The following is a 17059-nucleotide window of genomic DNA, read 5'->3' as shown; positions in this document are numbered from 1 at the left end:
GCAACTTCTTTAGGCATCTTTTTCCCATGGATATTTGTACTATCAATCTTAAGGATGTATCTCGATGCAATTGTTTTTTTATTCAACTAATGGCTAATAACAATGTTTTTTTTTTCAATGTTTGGTTTTATGTAAAATTAAATATCAAAATAATAAAAGATAATTTGGTGTGCATTGTTTAAATCTCTTCAATTGGCCAAGGCAACCAAGAACTATTGTTTGATCAATATATTATTTAGACTTTTGAAATATTCAAGTTCTTTAAGATACGGGAAGGAAAATATAAAGAAAAATATATATAAATATATATAGGAAATCTTTTCTTTTAGATTTTGGTTTTTGATGGTTTATTGTGCTTATGGTTGCAGAGAAAATGGAATCAAATGAGTCGCGGAGTTGGGCATTTTTGTTGTAACAATGTCAATATAAAGCTGCAACATCAATTTTGAGCAAGCTCTCTGACCTACTTTTGCTGCAACAAAGTTCGTGTAATGCTACAGCAAAGTTTCAGTGGACAAAGACAGCTCTTTGACTTGCTTTTGCTGTAGCAAAGTTCGTGTAATGTTTCAACAAAGTTTCAGTGGACAAGGACAACTGTCTAACTTTTGTTGCAACAAAGTTCGTGTAATGCTACAGTAAAGTTTCAGTGGACAAGGACGACTCTCTGACTTACTTTTGCTGCAGCAAAGTTCATATAATGCTATAGCAACGTTTGTTCATAATATAAAACTAAATATTATTATGTTGTTTTATATTATGTAAATTAATTGATCATCACATGGATCTTTACTCTTACAAATTGGCTAGGATACAACTTGGAAGTCTAATTACGTGTTCGATTTTATTAATTAAAATAAAAAAATTTATGTTTAAATTCAAATAAGATTATGACAAAAAACAAAAGAAGAAGAAGCTTTGGGACCCTATGATGTGGGGGCTTTTTCTTTTTTTCTTTGGGGGCAACAAATGTAATTGGAGATCATGACAATATTCTTTTTTTTTTAAACAAAGATGTGACAATATTGTTGGTACTTTTCATAACTTTGGAAATGTAGTAGTTTCTAAATCATTCATACTATCTTTTATGATTTAGTTAGTGTGTTTAAGGTCTTCAAGCAAAGAAAAAAAAAATCTTTATCGATTGCCATTATTTTAATTACCATGGCTAAATTTAAAACGGACAACACTTCCACTATATTTGTAACCTAACCATCTGTCAATATCAATTCAAATGAATCAATCAATTCAAACAACAAGCAACTTTTCTTCCTTATATCTCCCCCATCAAACAATTATATATATCACGGAACCTACTTCACTAAGACATGCAAGTTCTCCATCTTCCGTTATAACCGCAACACACAATTATAATCTCAAAACCTACTTAATTATGGATGAATATTTAAGATATCCAAACTCCTTTAACATGCACTTGTATAATATTAAAAAGAATAAAAGATTATACCTCTTCTAATCAATAGCAAGTTTTTCTAATGCTCATTGCTAATTTCACTACCTAAAAATAAAATTAATGCTTGAATATTATAACATGGAATATATTGTACTCAAAAGTAATACAATGTCTCTTGCTTAATGGTACATCTACATGCGTACCACCATTAACTTTGACACGCGAAGCTTGTATCGTTATCCAATATTTCATCAATAAATTTTGTTTGAAAAGTTATAAGTTCAAAATTACCTAATTAATAAAATTAAGATTAGATTAGAAAAACTCGCCTATAATAGATTCTAGCTATAAATTATTTAGTCAAAACTACATGAAGCAATCCTCTAATGCGTCCCCCCCTAATATTGAAATTTCTTGTAGTGTTAACAATTATTTATTAATTTAATATGTTCTATTATTTAGTTGTTAGAGAGTATCAATAATGTTAATACGAGTTTAATAAATTAAGTGGATTAGAAAGCTTTCGCATCAATATGAACAAACCTTTAATAATATGTAATATTAAATATGCCAAGTGCTATATAATGCAAATATAATTTATAGCTATAGCTCTGGCTAGTTAAATTTAAATTTTGCATGTGTAATTACAAAATATTCCTCCTTTATATATATAATCTATTTTTTTTCTTAAGAAAGAGAATGATATTCCTTCAGCAACTTCTTACTGAAGTTCTATTACTACTTGTTAAATCTAGATTTTAATTATATAAGCTATGGATATATATACATATTTTATTGTCTCAAATTAAGTCTAAGAATCCATAACTATCAAGGAATAATATCATAGAAACCTCAAAAGCCATGATAATGAAGGAATTGCATACAAGAATATAAGAAATCCAAATTAAGAATATATATTTATATATACTCAATCAAATTCATTGTATACAAAAATCTCGTTGCATAAAAAAACAAGCATTTTAGTATATCTTTTGTATGTAAACTATGGAAAATTTTAGTGTATTAGAATAATTTTCCTCAGAATATTTAACATGCCATCATCTATTAATGGTTCTGCTATGGAAAATATTTTGTTGGGCATATATGTACATGCAATTTATAATATATTATAACCATATATTCATTGGGCATGTATAAATATGTATACATATATATCCTTATGGAGAAACAAGATCATAGTAATATGTACTCTTTTACATGATATATACATATTATATTGGAGAAGAATATTCTTAATCTTTCTAACTTAACTAGAACTCAAAATTTTGACACATTATAGCGAGAGAATACATCTCAAAGATAAATAATAAAACAAAATTTAAAATTTAAAATTTCGTACATTAACACATTACTACAGAAACCAAAAGCAAAAGAATTTGACTAAGAAATTAACTAAAAGAGAATACACAAATCAGACCAAAAGCATAAACAAATCAGAGAATACACAATCAGACCAAACCCAAAATCTCATTAATCATCAACCAAATATAATCATTATCAGATTTTACAGTAAGACAAAAATAACAATGCTCAAGTAAAAAAGCTTAAGAAAAATACGATTAGGAAAGAAGATAACCGAACCTGGGTTTTATTTGGCTTTTAGATTCTACAAGAGCTGAGATGGGTGAGAAGAAGAGAGGAACACCGGCAAACAGAGAGATGAGAAAGAAGGAAAGATGGGAGCTGACAGAGAGAGATGGGAGAAGGAAGATGGGAAAAAGATAAAGAGGCGGGAGACTTTTCTTTTCCATTTCAAATAGCACGACACAGAGGGAGTAAGTAGAGGGAGAAAAAGATAGAAACTGAATCTTTTAATAAGTGAATTTTTTTAGGCAATACCAACACATTATTGGGGCAATATTGACAGCTTATACTTGTTGCTATTGCCTCAGTAGGTGCCCTAGTAGGGACAACTATAAGCTGTCGGTATTACTCCAATAGTGTGTCGATATTGGTTTTAAAAAAATTAATATTTTAAACATGCATATTAAAAAATTTATAAAAATTTTAAAATTATTTTACAATATTTAACCAATTAATTAAACAACTCATTTTTAACTAATACTAATTTTATAAATACATTAATTTAACTATTATTCTTTTTATCATAACTAATTCAAAATTTTAATATAAAAATTATTATAAATACAAAAGTTAATAATATAAAAAATTTCGAAAAAAAATATAGTTTTAAAATTTTTTAATAAATAATTAATTTTTATAAATATATATTTACATAATTTAGTGTATTTTTAAAATTAAATTATTCATTAATTATATTTCTAGATTTTTTTATTTGAATTTCGGCGACATGTTATAATTGTCGGCATTGGGCTTTTATCAACTGTCGGCGCTGAGGTCAATAGCGAAAATTTTTAACTGTCGGTATTGGTCTCGAATTAAATGTCAGCGTTGAGGTCAACTACAACAGTTTTTAACTATCGACATTGGTCTCGAATTAACTGTCAGCGTTAGGGTCAATAATGACAGTCAAAAGCAACGGTGACACTTATTCACTGTCGTCGTTGGTTTCTATGCCTACAATTTTTAACTATCGGCGTAGAGCTGTGCTAAGCAGTTGACTATCGTACTTGGGTGTCGGGATAGCCCAATTTTGTAGTAGTGAAACCACCATGCATACCCATAAATGGTTTGAACTTTAAAATCTAACTTTAAACCATAAAATGAATGTTCTCCATCTCCTTTCTTGTGATGTGTCAAGAGTATCACATTGATTCTCCTCCAATAGAAACTTTGATTGCATCACCTTCTAAGAAAAATAGCTTTTAGATTGTTAGAGAATATTAACAATGAAGATGATTACAATCAAAATGAGCACAAAATATATATATATATATAATTTGTTATCCCCAAATAGTTATATTTAGTGACGTGGCAATTGGATAGATACGTGTCAATTGATAACACACTTTTATCAATGTGTTGACCAAGGAAATGAGAAAGGTTGAGACCAAAAATGTGTCATGCATGACCAGGGATGAAACATGGCTGACCAGAGGTATGTTTGCCTTATCCGACCAGAGTGTTCCATGCTCAACCCTATGCCCATGCCGACCACAATGTTCCATGCCGATTAGTGATGTTCTTTGTCATGACCAATAGTGTTCCATGACCAGTGTTTGGCGTTGTCTTAGTCGACTAGTTATCTTCTAGGTGACTCTTTGGTACAGCCTCAGTAACAACTTCGACCCAAACCATTCGCAACTGCCGCGGGAATATTTGAAACATCCTGGAATAATAGTTATATTGATGTAATTTGTTTATTTTTCATTAATTAAAATTGTTGAAACAATCAAGGACCCCGTCAAAGTGGGATATTTCTCATGTACGATCCATGAGCCTATAAATAAATGGCTCATGGCATCATTTGGGGGATCGGATTCTGGAAGTATTTTTTACTAAAAGTTTAGAGAAAGACACATTGTATCTTTTCACTTGCACTTGAGAAACTCAGTTGACTCAGGTTCATCTGATCTCAAGTGTAGGTCAAATATATCACAACTCCAAGTGGATTAGGCTATTACCAACAAATTGGGGCTGAACCACTATAAAAATTACTTGTGTTATTTACTTTCTTTTCAAGGTTATTTTCATTTTTGCGTCTACTCACAGTTGGCCAAAATCGTGGGCAACATTTTTGGTGCTTTCATTGAGAGCCTGAATAGAAGAAATACACTGCTACCCTACCAATATGGCTCCCAAGAATACCAGTATGGCCTCTAAATATCCAAGTACATCAAAAGAGCTTGCTAGAACATAAGGTCCTAGACCTCAGAACCCAGAGACTGAGCCCAGTGTCTTTCTCAAGGAGACCACTCCAGAAGTTGAACAACTCCAGGAAGCAATAGGCGCTTTCCAAGAGGAGATGATGCAATTCAATGCTCGGTAGGAGTCTTTCGTCGAGGAAATGGGCAGGCAGAAGGCTGCATTCGAGCAGCAAAAACAGGAGATGGACGCCAGGAATGAAGAGATTAGGCGACAACAGGAGGAGGCCGACCGACGACATCGTGAGGCTGCACTTGCTCTAGAAGTGACCACTCAGCTGACCCAGGCCAATGCCTAGACCACAGCACGAGGAGCAGCCACACAGGGAGCAAGGAATAATAATGCAGGTCAAAGGACCACTGGCAGAGCCAATTCTCGGGGACCGGATAGAGATAGGAGTAATCCCTCTGGTCGGGAGGATGACGGGGCCCGCTCTGGAACTGCCTCGACACAAAGGGAGAACTCTAGAACTCCCTCCAGGAGCCACCGATCAGAAACTTCTAGATCAAGAAGTCACTGATCGGGCAGTAAGAAGACTCCACCCAGGCAGGATCAGACCAGGACTCCTCGAGATAAGAAGACTTCACAGTTTAAAGATGGACACGGTCGTGATGAGGCAGATAGTCATCACACTAATCAGTCAAAGGACAAAGAAAGCAACAGCCCACAAGGACGAAAAGACTGCCCGAGACGTACCGAAAGGCCTCCACTACATCCCAGCCAGCAGCGTAGTGGGAGAGAGTAAGTCCCGCACAGTAAGCCATCTGAAAAATCTAAGAGCACAGTGTTTGATCGGTTAGGAGGACGCACTTCCCGGAAGGATCTAAGGGATGTTATCAGTGACAAGAGAAGGATTGTCCCGGTCGAAGGGCGAGATCTGAACCACCCTGCCAGTCAAGTAGAAATACTTGACGACAGTGCACCAGACAGAAACGCCCGACCAGGCGGTCAAGACCTTGAGACCCCGACGGTCGTCCAGCCATCCAGGCCCAGCTTGATGCATTAACGGCTGCAGTTCAAGGTTTGTCAAAACGACCTTCCGGAATGGATGCGGTAGACGACAGGAGTGGTAATCTGTTTTGTGCCCGAATTAGAGCAGCCTAGCCACCGGAAAAGTATAAAGCACCGGTGCTGCCAGTATATACAAAAAAGGAAGATCCCATAAGACATGTTGGGAAATTTGAAGACCAAATGGAGGTTCTTGGGGTAAGTGACGATTATCGTTGTAGAGTTTTCCCTACTACGTTGTCCAATACTACCCAGGAATTGTATTGGAAATTCAAACCGAATTCCATTAGCTCTTGGGAAACTTTCAGGAAAGAATTCTGTAGATAATTCAGTGATGCTCGGACTCCTCCAGTTTATGCCAACCACTTGGCTGAGATCAAACAAGGAAAGGATGAATCTCTAAAGAATTATATACAGAGATTCATGAGAGAGGCCAACCGAGCAACTGCTGTCGGAGACGTGGGAAAAATGGTTGCCATATCCTCTAGGATAACTTATCGGAGCCCTTTGTGGGATAGTATACATCGCAATCCAATTTCAACACTCCAACAATTTCTTGACCGAGCGGACAAGTATATGAAATTGGATGACGCGATTGAAAAAGAGGAGAAAGGCATAAACAATCCGGGCGGATCAACTGATCCTCCTAAGACTAGAGGAAATGGTCAAAATGGTGGAAAGAAACATGGGAATAACGAGTCTGACCGCCATGAAGAAAAGAAGGCTAATTCGAGTCCGAATGATAAGCCAACCAAGTATGAGCCTATTTCGGCCAGCCAGGCAGAAATATATCTCGCAAGTCATCAAGAGGTTCCCTACCGGAAACCCCCACCAATTAGGAAGGAGATGAGTAAAAGAGACATGAATGAGTTCTGTCATTTCCATGGAGACTATGGTCATGACACAAATGAATGCAATCATCTCAAAGACGAGATAGAGTTTCTTCTCCGGTCGGGAAAGTTAAAAAAGTATCGAGCAGAGAAAACCCAAGGAGAAGGAAGCAACAACAATCCTGGGTTCAAGCGACAGCGGTCTCCACCCTTACAACCCGAGCCTGTGGACTTCACTTTAGACACTATATGCGGGGGACCACATTTGGCTGGGGATAGTAATAAAGCAAGGGAAAGATATGCTCGGACACTTCAACATGAGTTGGATGCAACATCAACATCAGAGGTCATGACTGTAGAGGAGCAGCCTCCAAAGAATCCACGATACGAAAGTGAGTCTCTCACTTTTACTGAAGATGATGCTCGGCATGTAAGGTATCCTCATAATGACCTGCTCGTCACTACAGTCCAAATTGCGAACATGAAGGTGAAGAGATGTCCGGTTGACACAGGAAGTTCTGTGGATATTATTTACAAGTCGTCTTTCGAAAAGATGAAATTATCCATCAATGACTTGAAGCCATGCTCTCGAGTTATTTATGGATTTACTGGAGAAGGATTGTCACCGGCCAGAACAATCAAATTCATGGTCACAACAGGACACGCTCCTAGGCACGAGACAGTCATGACGGAGTTTTTGATAGTAGATTGTTCGTCGGCTTACAATGTGGTGATTGGTCGACCACTACTCGCGGCCTTACATGCGGCAGTTTCTATATGGCACCTTTCCATGAAGTTCTGGAATAGGTTGTGTCCAGGGAGACCAAAGAGAAGCTAGAGAGTGTTATAATGCTTCGGTAGTTAAGGCACGGAAGGGAGCTAAGGAGAATAATATGATTGTGTGTGTAGACAGAGAAGAAGTAGATGAGATGGATATCGACCAACAAAGTAGTGTGATTGTAGCCGAGCAGGAGAAAATTTTAAAAGTTACCAACCAAGAAAGTACTCTTGGTTCTAATGAGCAACATGCCCCATCCGGTGATGAAGTCACCAAATAGGGTGTTGCCCAAAGCAAGGGAATGGACATTGATCCTTGCTTTGGGGATTTAAAGAGTGAAGTAGGACCAATGGAGGACTTAGAGGAGGTCCCAATAGATGAAAATGAACTTACCAGAGTGGTCAAAGTTGGGAAGAAGTTAAAGTTGGAAGTGAGAGCACAACTGGTAGAATTTTTGCGAAGGAATCAAGATGTCTTCGCCTGGTCTCACAAGTATATGGTGGGTATCTCACCAACTGTGATCAGCCATGTTCTCAGTGTGGATGAAAGCTACCCAACAGTGGAGCAGAAGAGAAGATTGCTTGACAAGGAATGAGCGAAGGCTCTGAAAGAAGAAGTCGAACGACTGAAGGAAAATGGGTTCATAAGGGAGGCTTATTACCCCGCCTGGATTTCTAGCCCAGTATTATTGCCCAAGTCCAATGGGAAGTGGAGGACTAGCATGGACTTCACCGATCTGAATAAAGCATGTCCCAAGGACTATTTTCCCTTGCCGAGGATAGACTTGTTGGTTGACGCAACTTCTGGTCATGAAACTTTGTCCTTCATGGATGCTTACTCGGGCTATAATCAGATAAGTATGCACCTTCCCAACGAGGAGCATACAAGCTTCCGAACATACGTAGGATTGTATTGTTATAAGGTTATGCCATTCAACTTGAAGAATGCAAGAGCCACCTACCAACATTTAGTGAATGGCATGTTCCGTGACTTAATCGGCAAAAACATGGAGGTGTACGTAGATGATATGCTAGTCAAGTCAAAGGAAGCTGAAGGGCATGTATGGGATTTGGAGGAATGCTTTGCAATACTTGGAAAGTACTGCATGAAGTTGAACCCCCTCAAATGCTCATTTGGAGTAAGTTCTAGAAAGTTTATAGGATTTATAGTTAACTCACGAGGGATAGAAGCCAATCTTGAGAAGATTAAGGCACTCATGGAAATGAAGTCTCCAACCAGAACCAAAGATGTACAGAGCTTGGCTGGGCAGATTGCTGCTCTAAGTAGGTTTGTTTCCAAATCAACGGATAAGTGTGTACCGTTTTTTAACCTACTAAGAGGAAGCAAGAAGTTTGATTGGACAGAAGAATGCGAGCAGGCATTCCAAGCCGTAAAAAGACATTTGGCTCAGCCTCCATTTTTATCAAAGCCCATTGATGGAGAAGACCTTTTTGTTTATTTAGCAGTCACAGGGCATGCTATCAGTGTTACTCTAATACGAGAGGATGATAAAGTGCAGCATCCGGTTTACTACGTCAGCAAACGGTTAGTAGGGGCATAGTCAAAGTACCCCATGATCGAGAAGCTGGCGTATTGTTTGGTGCTTGCACTCGCAAATTACGGCCTTACTTCCAGGCACATCCCATAAAGGTGCTTACCGACCAGCCCTTACGCCAGGTATTACAGAAGCTAGAGACCTCTAGTCACTTACTTAAATGGGCTGTCGAATTAGGTCAATTCGAGATCAAGTATCAACTCTGGTCAGCAATCAAAGGGCAGGCTCTAGCTGACTTCATTGTCGAATGCACCGGAATTCCTGATGTTCCCGAAGAAATAGAAAACTTAGTTGAGCAGAGAAAGGTTTTCCCTACCTGGCAGCTTTATGTGGACGGATCTTCGAATGAACACCATGCAAGGACCGGACTTATATTAGTCACACCAGAGCAACATTGAATTCTTTGCGCGTTACGATTTGGATTCAATGTCTCCAATAATGAGGCAGAATATGAAGCCCTATTAGCAGGACTGCGCTTAGACAGAGATGTTCACGCTCGATCAATCGAAGTTAATAGTGATTCCCAGTTGGTGGTTTATAAGATTTTGGGAGAATATCAGGCAAGAGGTTTGCGTATGGTGGCATACTTAAATAAAGCTAAGGAGTTGTTAGCACAATTTGAAGAGTACACGATCAAGTTAGTGCCACGAGAGCAGAACTCCAATGCAGATGCCTTGGCAAAATTATCCAGTGCGAAGGATGCTAACACTCTGAATGTAGTACCAGTTGAATACTTAGCGAGTCCAAGTATTACCGAGCAGGAAGAAATGCCAATTACTATGGCTAACACTTGGATGACACCCATCATCACGTACCTCGAGCAAGGGACTTTACCAGAGAATTGCAATGATGCCAAGAGGACGATGAGAAAGGCTGCTCAGTATGTCATGATGGAGGGGGTGTTATATAGAAGGGGGTACTCTATGCCACTGCTAAGGTGTGTGACACCCGACCAGTCGAAGAACCTATTAGTTGAAGTACACGAGGGATTTTGCGGAGATCACGCTGGGGGGCAAAGTCTCTCTACAAAGATTTTGCAACAAGGATTTTTTTGGCCTACAATGAATGAGGACTCCATGGAATATGTGAAGAAATGTGATAAGTGTCAGAGATTCTCTAAGATACCCAGGGCACCTCCAAATATTTTAAAACAAATGTAGAATCCCTAGCCCTTTGCAGTATGGGGCATTGATCTGATCGGAAGTCTACCTAAAGGGGAAGGAGGAGTGCAGTTCACAATTGTTTCTGTGGATTATTTTACTAAATGGATTGAAGCTAAACCATTAGCCACAATCATGTCAAAGAAAGTGTTAGATTTTGTGGTGAATAATATCATATGTCGCTACGGACTGCCGAAAAAGATAGTGTCTGACAATGGTACACAATTTGATAGTGATCTATTTACCGATTTTTGTGCTAGACATGGTATTACGAAGAGCTTCTCCTTGGTAGCTCACCCACAAGAAAATGGGTGGGTGGAAGCCATGAATAAAACATTAAAAGACACCCTTAAGAAATGCCTCGAACAAGCTAAAGGGTGTTGGGTGGAAGAGTTACCAGAAGTTCTTTGCTCGTATAGAACCAATGCTCGGACAACGACGAGCCATACTCATTTTTCCTTGGCATATGGTTATGAAGCTATGATACCAGTCGAGATTGACCCTCCGTCCCATCGAAGAAGCACTTACGACGAGGATGAAAACAATCAATTACTGGCTGAATCTTTGGATTTTATTAAGGAAAGGCGAGAAAGGGCGAGCATAAGGGTTGCTGCTCATCAACAAAAGGTGGCTCGTTATTTCAACTCCAGAGTTAAAGATCGAAAGTTCTAGGTTGGAGATTTGGTTCTCAGAAGAGTGTTCATCAAAGACTCAGGAGATGGAGTGCTGGGACCAAATTGGGAAGGACGGTATCAGATCGAGCAAGTCTTGCCGCCAGGCACTTACAAACTTTCCAGGCTAAATGGTGAACTGATCAAAAACTACTGGAATGGCGAGCACCTTAGGAAATATTATCAATAAATATCACTTGTACAGTGGTAGCTTATTTTCAAGTGCTTTACTTGTTATTTAAGTATGTTTATGATCTGGTTATTTGCTGACCAGTCGTTTGTTTTTAAACAATTTTTGTTTGTTTGAGACTCATTACTAGAATGTTTTGTCCTTTTTCAAATTGATGAGCAAATAAAAGAGATTATGCGCAACATAGTCGATTCTTGCTACAAATATGCTTATGTGTTAATTTTTCGAACAATGTTTAACTAATCGTCAAAACCGGGCAGTGTTCAACTGCTCCGTATGTTCAAACAATGTTCAACTGCTTGGATATTTTCTTTATATTCAATGTGTTTCACGAGTAGTAACTGCTCAAACAGATCCGGTCAAGTAGCAAGTGACCAAGGATCTTACCACCCTCGATCACTTAGGGGGCACATGGGGTATACTGGTAATTAACTCAGCACATGTAATGAGAGCACGAAGTAAGATATTTATTTTTAGGCTTGTTATCCAAAAAAATTGGCATTAATGACGTGTCAAGTAATCCCTGGACACGTGGCTGACACCTGGAAGAGCTCTACTAGTGTATCGACCAGAAGACGTATTAGAAGCAGTAAGCTGCCCAGTCTTACCTGCGACCAGTCTGGTCGATAGTTCCGCATGAAACGTAATATTACTATAAAGATCTTTGTAAATCTCGAATTTAACTCACACAATCTCCTGAGTATCCGATTATTTAGGAGAAAATATCTGTAACAATCTTGTGTAATCCCCCTTGAGCCTATAAATAGAGAAAGATAGCTCAAGGAAGGGACGACTTTTGGCTTTTGAATTATTTGAGACTAGAATAATTCTCCTTGGAATATTGTATTGTTCTTCAAAGGTTAGTGAAACTCATTGAACCCTTGTTCTTTGATCACTCCTTTGATTCTCATATCAATAATAATCTAAGTGGACGTAGGTCATTACCAGATCCTGGGGCCGAACCACTATAAAATATCGTGTTCTTATTACTTATTGCCATTCGATTCTTGTCAACACATTCATTCACATCAAGCATATTCTGACTCCGTGTCAGTTGACCAAAATCTGGGTCAACAAGGCTGACTTGTAAGTTTTTGAAGTAAAAAAGGGCCATTAAGCTAACTTGTTTATCAAAGCTTAAGTAACTTGGCATATTTTAAAATACCACCAAGTTAAAAAGAAAATATTCGTGTGAAATAAAACATTAAGCTCATAAAATGTTAGAGCAATAAGAGTGTGAGAAAGTATACTTAGTAGGAACTTATGAAATGTCTAGAATTTCTAAGTTAGAAAACTAAGTACTTATGCGAAAATATAAGGCATATATCAGAGTGACTTTACTATTCACGAAAAACTTATAATGTTTTAAGCCTAAAAAGACTTAGAATGTTTCAAGTTAGCAAAGAAAAGTAAAGTATAAATGCCAACAGCTCGGCCGTATGAGCAAAATATAATAACTATTGCATAGTAAAATGTTTTTGCAAAGGTATAAGTAATATAAGTAAATTGTCAGCTAAAGATAAGTTTCTGTTGGTTGGATAGAAGACTATCTGGTCATCTAAAGCATGGTCACTGGTCTAGTAAACTGCTTCCAAGTTGATCAACACTGTCCTCGGTGTCGGGGACATCCTCCGGCCAGGAGAAGCAGGCACGACCCTAGCTGGATTGGCTGCTTCCTCAGCGGCCTTTGCCTCGCATTTGGCAAGCTCTTCTCCCCTGGCCTCCTCTTAGAGAAAGTCGAGGTTGAGGGGCTTGTTCAACTTCCATATATGGTAGAAGTAGTTTAAACGAATCTCCTCATAGCGAGCAAGATCAGCTTCCTTTTCTCGTTTCAGCTCCTCATTCTCGCGGGTCATTTTTTCCAAATGGTCAGTCAACATCTTGTTGGTTTGGATTTGTTTCTTATTCTCGTCGGCCAACTCTCTTAGAGATCCATCCCACTCAGCAATGGTCTTCTCCGCCTACTCGGCCTTGGATTGAAGATCCTCTTCAGATTTGGATAAAGTTTCGATCTTTGCTTGAGCTTTCACCAATTGATCATTCAAGACTTTAATCAACTCCTTATAGTCAACTGCTCGGAGTTGGACATGACTGACAGTGACAAGGCCCTGAAATAAATAACCAAAACATATTAAAATAAGAATGAACAATGAGATGGTAAATGTTTCTGATAAGAAACTTTCATTCATAATCCGAGAGAGGCCTTTGTGGAGGACAACTTCGATGCTCTGTCGGGGTAAAGTCTCGAATATTTGAGTTGTAGTCGCATGGTGAAGAGTATGATCTAATAACTCTTTGTCGTATTCACCAACAACGCGAAGAGGCTCACTTAAGCAAGTTGGTCACTGTAGACTCACATAAGGGGGAAGTGAAGGGGGAGCCAAACGTACGACTGGCTGGTTGGATGTTTTTCCCTGGCTGTGTGGCGTGGTCTTTATAGCCTTGCTTGGAGGGGTGGAGCTGCTACCTTCTCCGGTCTTTCTTTTTTTAGCAGAGCTGTTGAATTGCTTGAACATAGTTGGATCTGTATAAAAGAAAAGCACAGAGTGAGTTAGTAGAGGCAACACGTGAACACATGTGAAAAGTAAAACGCTGCATATTCATCATGAAATTCAATAATGATTACTATCAAAAAAACTCGAGTTCAGAATTTCATTAAGAAACTCGTCTTCATCCTCCGACGATGAGTTGTCCCCTCTTTCAGACTCGATACCTTTGCCTTTGCCTGGCCTGACAGGGAAGGTAGGTTGGCGAGGGTGTTCACAAGGAGACTCTCTAATAAGGGGACCACCTGGTCGGCGTGAATGAGAGGATGGAATAAGAGAAAAATGGTCGGTCACTACTTCAGTGTCAGCATTGGACTGATCAGTTGTTTCTGTTTCATCAGTCGTACTACCCTCGGCAATATCTTGATTGTTTGGTAACAATCCCACCATTCAGAGATTCTCCAAGGAGACTAACTGTTCGACGTCTTTTTCATCTTAAGGCATGTTGGCGAGTTCTTCTGCTCGAGAGTGCAACTCCCTGGTTGTGAGAGGATGATCAAAAGGACCGGCATGGGTGAAAGCCAGATTGTTCGCTTTAATGTTTGTAGTGAGGAAGTATTCTATATAATACTTCCCAGGATTTGATTTATGGGCTATACCATGGAGGTACTTAACCCCTTTTTACCTATGAAAGAGGTGGAAAAAACATGTGTTCTTATGGCAAGGGTTGGTCCTAAAATCAAATAAATAGTGTACCTCATGAGGACTAGGCGGTTCAAACCCTAGAAATGGTAGAGAATGTATAGGGCAGACAAGGCTTGTATCCCATTCGGAGCAATCTGAAAAGGAGACACATTGAAATAATCTGCTATTGATCTGAAGAAAGGATGCAAAGGGATTGTAGCTCCTGCATATATATGATACTTAGACCAGGCACAATAGGCTCCACTGGGATTATTGGCTCTTTGGTTCGAGCGTGGGCATATCACATTCACTCCTTCCATACCCAAAGCTTCGATATGTTTATCGAACTTTTTAGAGTGTAGCTTAGAAGGTTTAGCTACAAACTAGGAAGGCACAATGTTTTCATTGTTCCTCAACCTACATGATGCGGTCTGTTGAATTTCTGTGGCGAATGTTTGGGTATCTTTTCTCCTGGATTTTCCAATTTTTTGAGCTTGCGCAAGTCTTGAAGAGGCTTTAGTCTCAGCTTCTCCTAGTAAATTTTCTCCCACATGGGGTGCGTTGTCTACCACCTTTTGTGTTGCTCTACGAGCAACCTGAGGATCTTGTTCTTGAGGAAGCCGATTAGATTTCTTTACCCTCATTGGTTGGTGCTGGTGTTGTTGCTTAAGAAACTGATCTTCGTGAAGAAAATACAAAGTCGATCATGGGAGGATTTTCTTAAGGCGACGGAGTTCTTCTGCTGGGAGATTTGGACGAAGAATCACTGCTCGAAAGAGTGTCCCTTGAAGCGGGAGCTGAGGTGTCAGAATTTGTCTGGTTGTCACCTCCTCTATAATCGAAGCGATTCATCTACAAAAAAAATAAGGGGAGGTGAGTAAACCAAACAGAGAATGACTAAATGAAAATAAAAAATATATACATTACTTTGTGAAAAATAATTTATTTGAGGAAAGGAGTCAATCTTCCCCAAAGAAAATATTTAGGGAAGTTGTATGCCCAAGGGACTGTGCTGTGCATGCCTGAGCGGCTGTGCCGCATGGCCAAGAGGCTAGGAGGGCCATGTATCAGAGCGGCTCGAGGGGCATGTCGAGGAACCGAAGGCAGGTGCCCGAGCAGGTCCGCACGCATCCGTTGGCAGATGCGTGTCCGAGGAGGCAGGTGCCCGAGCGGGTCTACGCGCATCTGAAGCCTGGTGCACGCCGAGGAGCTCCGTGTGACCGAGCAGATACATGCGTATCTGAGAGCCACGCCGAGGAGCTGCTGACAGGTGTGCGTCTGAGGAGGCAGGTGCCCGAGCGGGTCCGCGCGCGTCCAAAGGCTGGTGCATCCGAGGAGCAGCTACGAGTGCCTCTAAGGAGGCAGGCATCCGAGGGGCTACTGGCTAAGTGTTCGAGGAGATGCTGGGCTGATGTTCGATTAGCTAGCCACGCAGAGGAGCTAGGTGTCCGGGAAGTGGTGTCCGAGGAGCGGCTGGGCTGGTGCGACCGAGAGGATAGTGTACCCAAGGAATGGTGTCCGAGGAGTAAGGGCATAGGTCTAAATGGTCTAAACAGCTAAAAGTGGCCAAGGCTATGGGTTTGATGGGCTAAAAGGGAAACGTATTTTCTTGATTTTGAACTAGGCAAACAACATCAAAAAGTGGAATTTCAAGAGTTCAACAAGTCTCATAGGGATTTCATATGTTCTTCTTAAACTCATGAACCTAGAGTTAAAATGTGTGGTGAGAAATTATTTTTCTTGCAAAATTTCATGAAATTGGAAGAAAAATTGACTAACCCAAAGCCTAAACTACACTATATTATCCACAAAGTCTTTATCCTACCAAGATTCATCATGAACAAATCCAAGAATGTTGTTTCACAATGGAGTTTTGGCATTGAGTTTCTTAGACAAGTTTTGTGTAAATTTTTTAATATTTACAAAGCTTAAAAATAAAGATGAAGAAATGGAAGCTTACCCAAATGTGTTGAAGAGCCATTGATTCCTTGAGACAGCTTGGAGTTGCTTGAGGAACTTGAAACACCTTGGAAGAAGGAGGAGGGTTCGGCCAAGAGGAAAGGAAGAGATTTTTTATTTTTTCTTGTGGAAGTCTTGACCAAACCGTGGCTCTATTTAAAGAAGGAGAAGGGAGACTCCTCACTCACTTGAAAACCCTTGGTATTCTACTCACCTGAAACCCTTGGTATTCTCTCTCCACGATTTCAAGCAAGTAACTGTCATTTTCATGATTGGAACGTTTTATTATTTGAAAGAGGCGGGAGAATGTCAAAGGTTATTTTGGGAGTTTTGGGACACAGTAATTGCTAAATTTACTGCGGAATTTTGCTAAGAGTTGGAAAATTTTATCATATGAAAAAATTATATAATAAACTTTGGGGGCAAATGTTATCCCCAAATATTTATATTTAGTGACGTGGAAATTGGATAGATACGTGTCAGTTGATAACACACTTTTATCAATGTGTTGACCAAGGAA

At 39.3% G+C, this 17059-nt stretch overlaps 2 protein-coding genes across 2 annotated transcripts in view; one reads left to right on the top strand and one right to left on the bottom strand.

Moving 5' to 3' along the window:
- LOC133832511 (uncharacterized) overlaps window positions 1–3228 on the bottom strand; it is a 57070-nt gene extending 53842 nt beyond the window's left edge. The window contains exon 1 of the mRNA XM_062262848.1: window positions 3014–3228. The gene's annotated coding sequence lies outside the window, so the exon portion shown is untranslated. The remainder of the gene's footprint in view (window positions 1–3013) is intronic.
- A 4907-nt stretch (window positions 3229–8135) lies between these two features.
- On the top strand, window positions 8136–11221 carry LOC133832510 (uncharacterized). Its single transcript, XM_062262847.1, has 4 exons — window positions 8136–8279; window positions 9470–9694; window positions 9833–10406; window positions 10569–11221. Exons 1-4 carry the CDS (start codon window positions 8136–8138, stop codon window positions 11219–11221), a joined length of 1596 nt encoding a protein of 531 aa, XP_062118831.1.
- Window positions 11222–17059: the final 5838 nt, after the last annotated feature.

This window comes from Humulus lupulus, chromosome 4, assembly GCF_963169125.1.
Source record: "Humulus lupulus chromosome 4, drHumLupu1.1, whole genome shotgun sequence".
In the NCBI taxonomy this organism is placed as follows: Eukaryota; Viridiplantae; Streptophyta; class Magnoliopsida; order Rosales; family Cannabaceae; genus Humulus; species Humulus lupulus.
The sequence above is the reverse complement of the archived record's forward strand: the minus strand, read 5'-3'. Positions and strand labels throughout refer to the sequence as shown.

Excerpts from the sequence above, each read along its gene's own strand:
- LOC133832510 (XM_062262847.1), top strand. The coding sequence starts at position 8,136 with ATGGACATTGATCCTTGCTTTGGGGATTTAAAGAGTGAAGTAGGACCA. Across the intron at positions 9,695-9,832 it reads ACTTAGTTGAGCAGAGAAAG|GCAGAATATGAAGCCCTATT; the intron begins GTTTTCCCTACC and ends TCCAATAATGAG. Across the intron at positions 10,407-10,568 it reads AGATCACGCTGGGGGGCAAA|TATGGGGCATTGATCTGATC; the intron begins GTCTCTCTACAA and ends AGCCCTTTGCAG.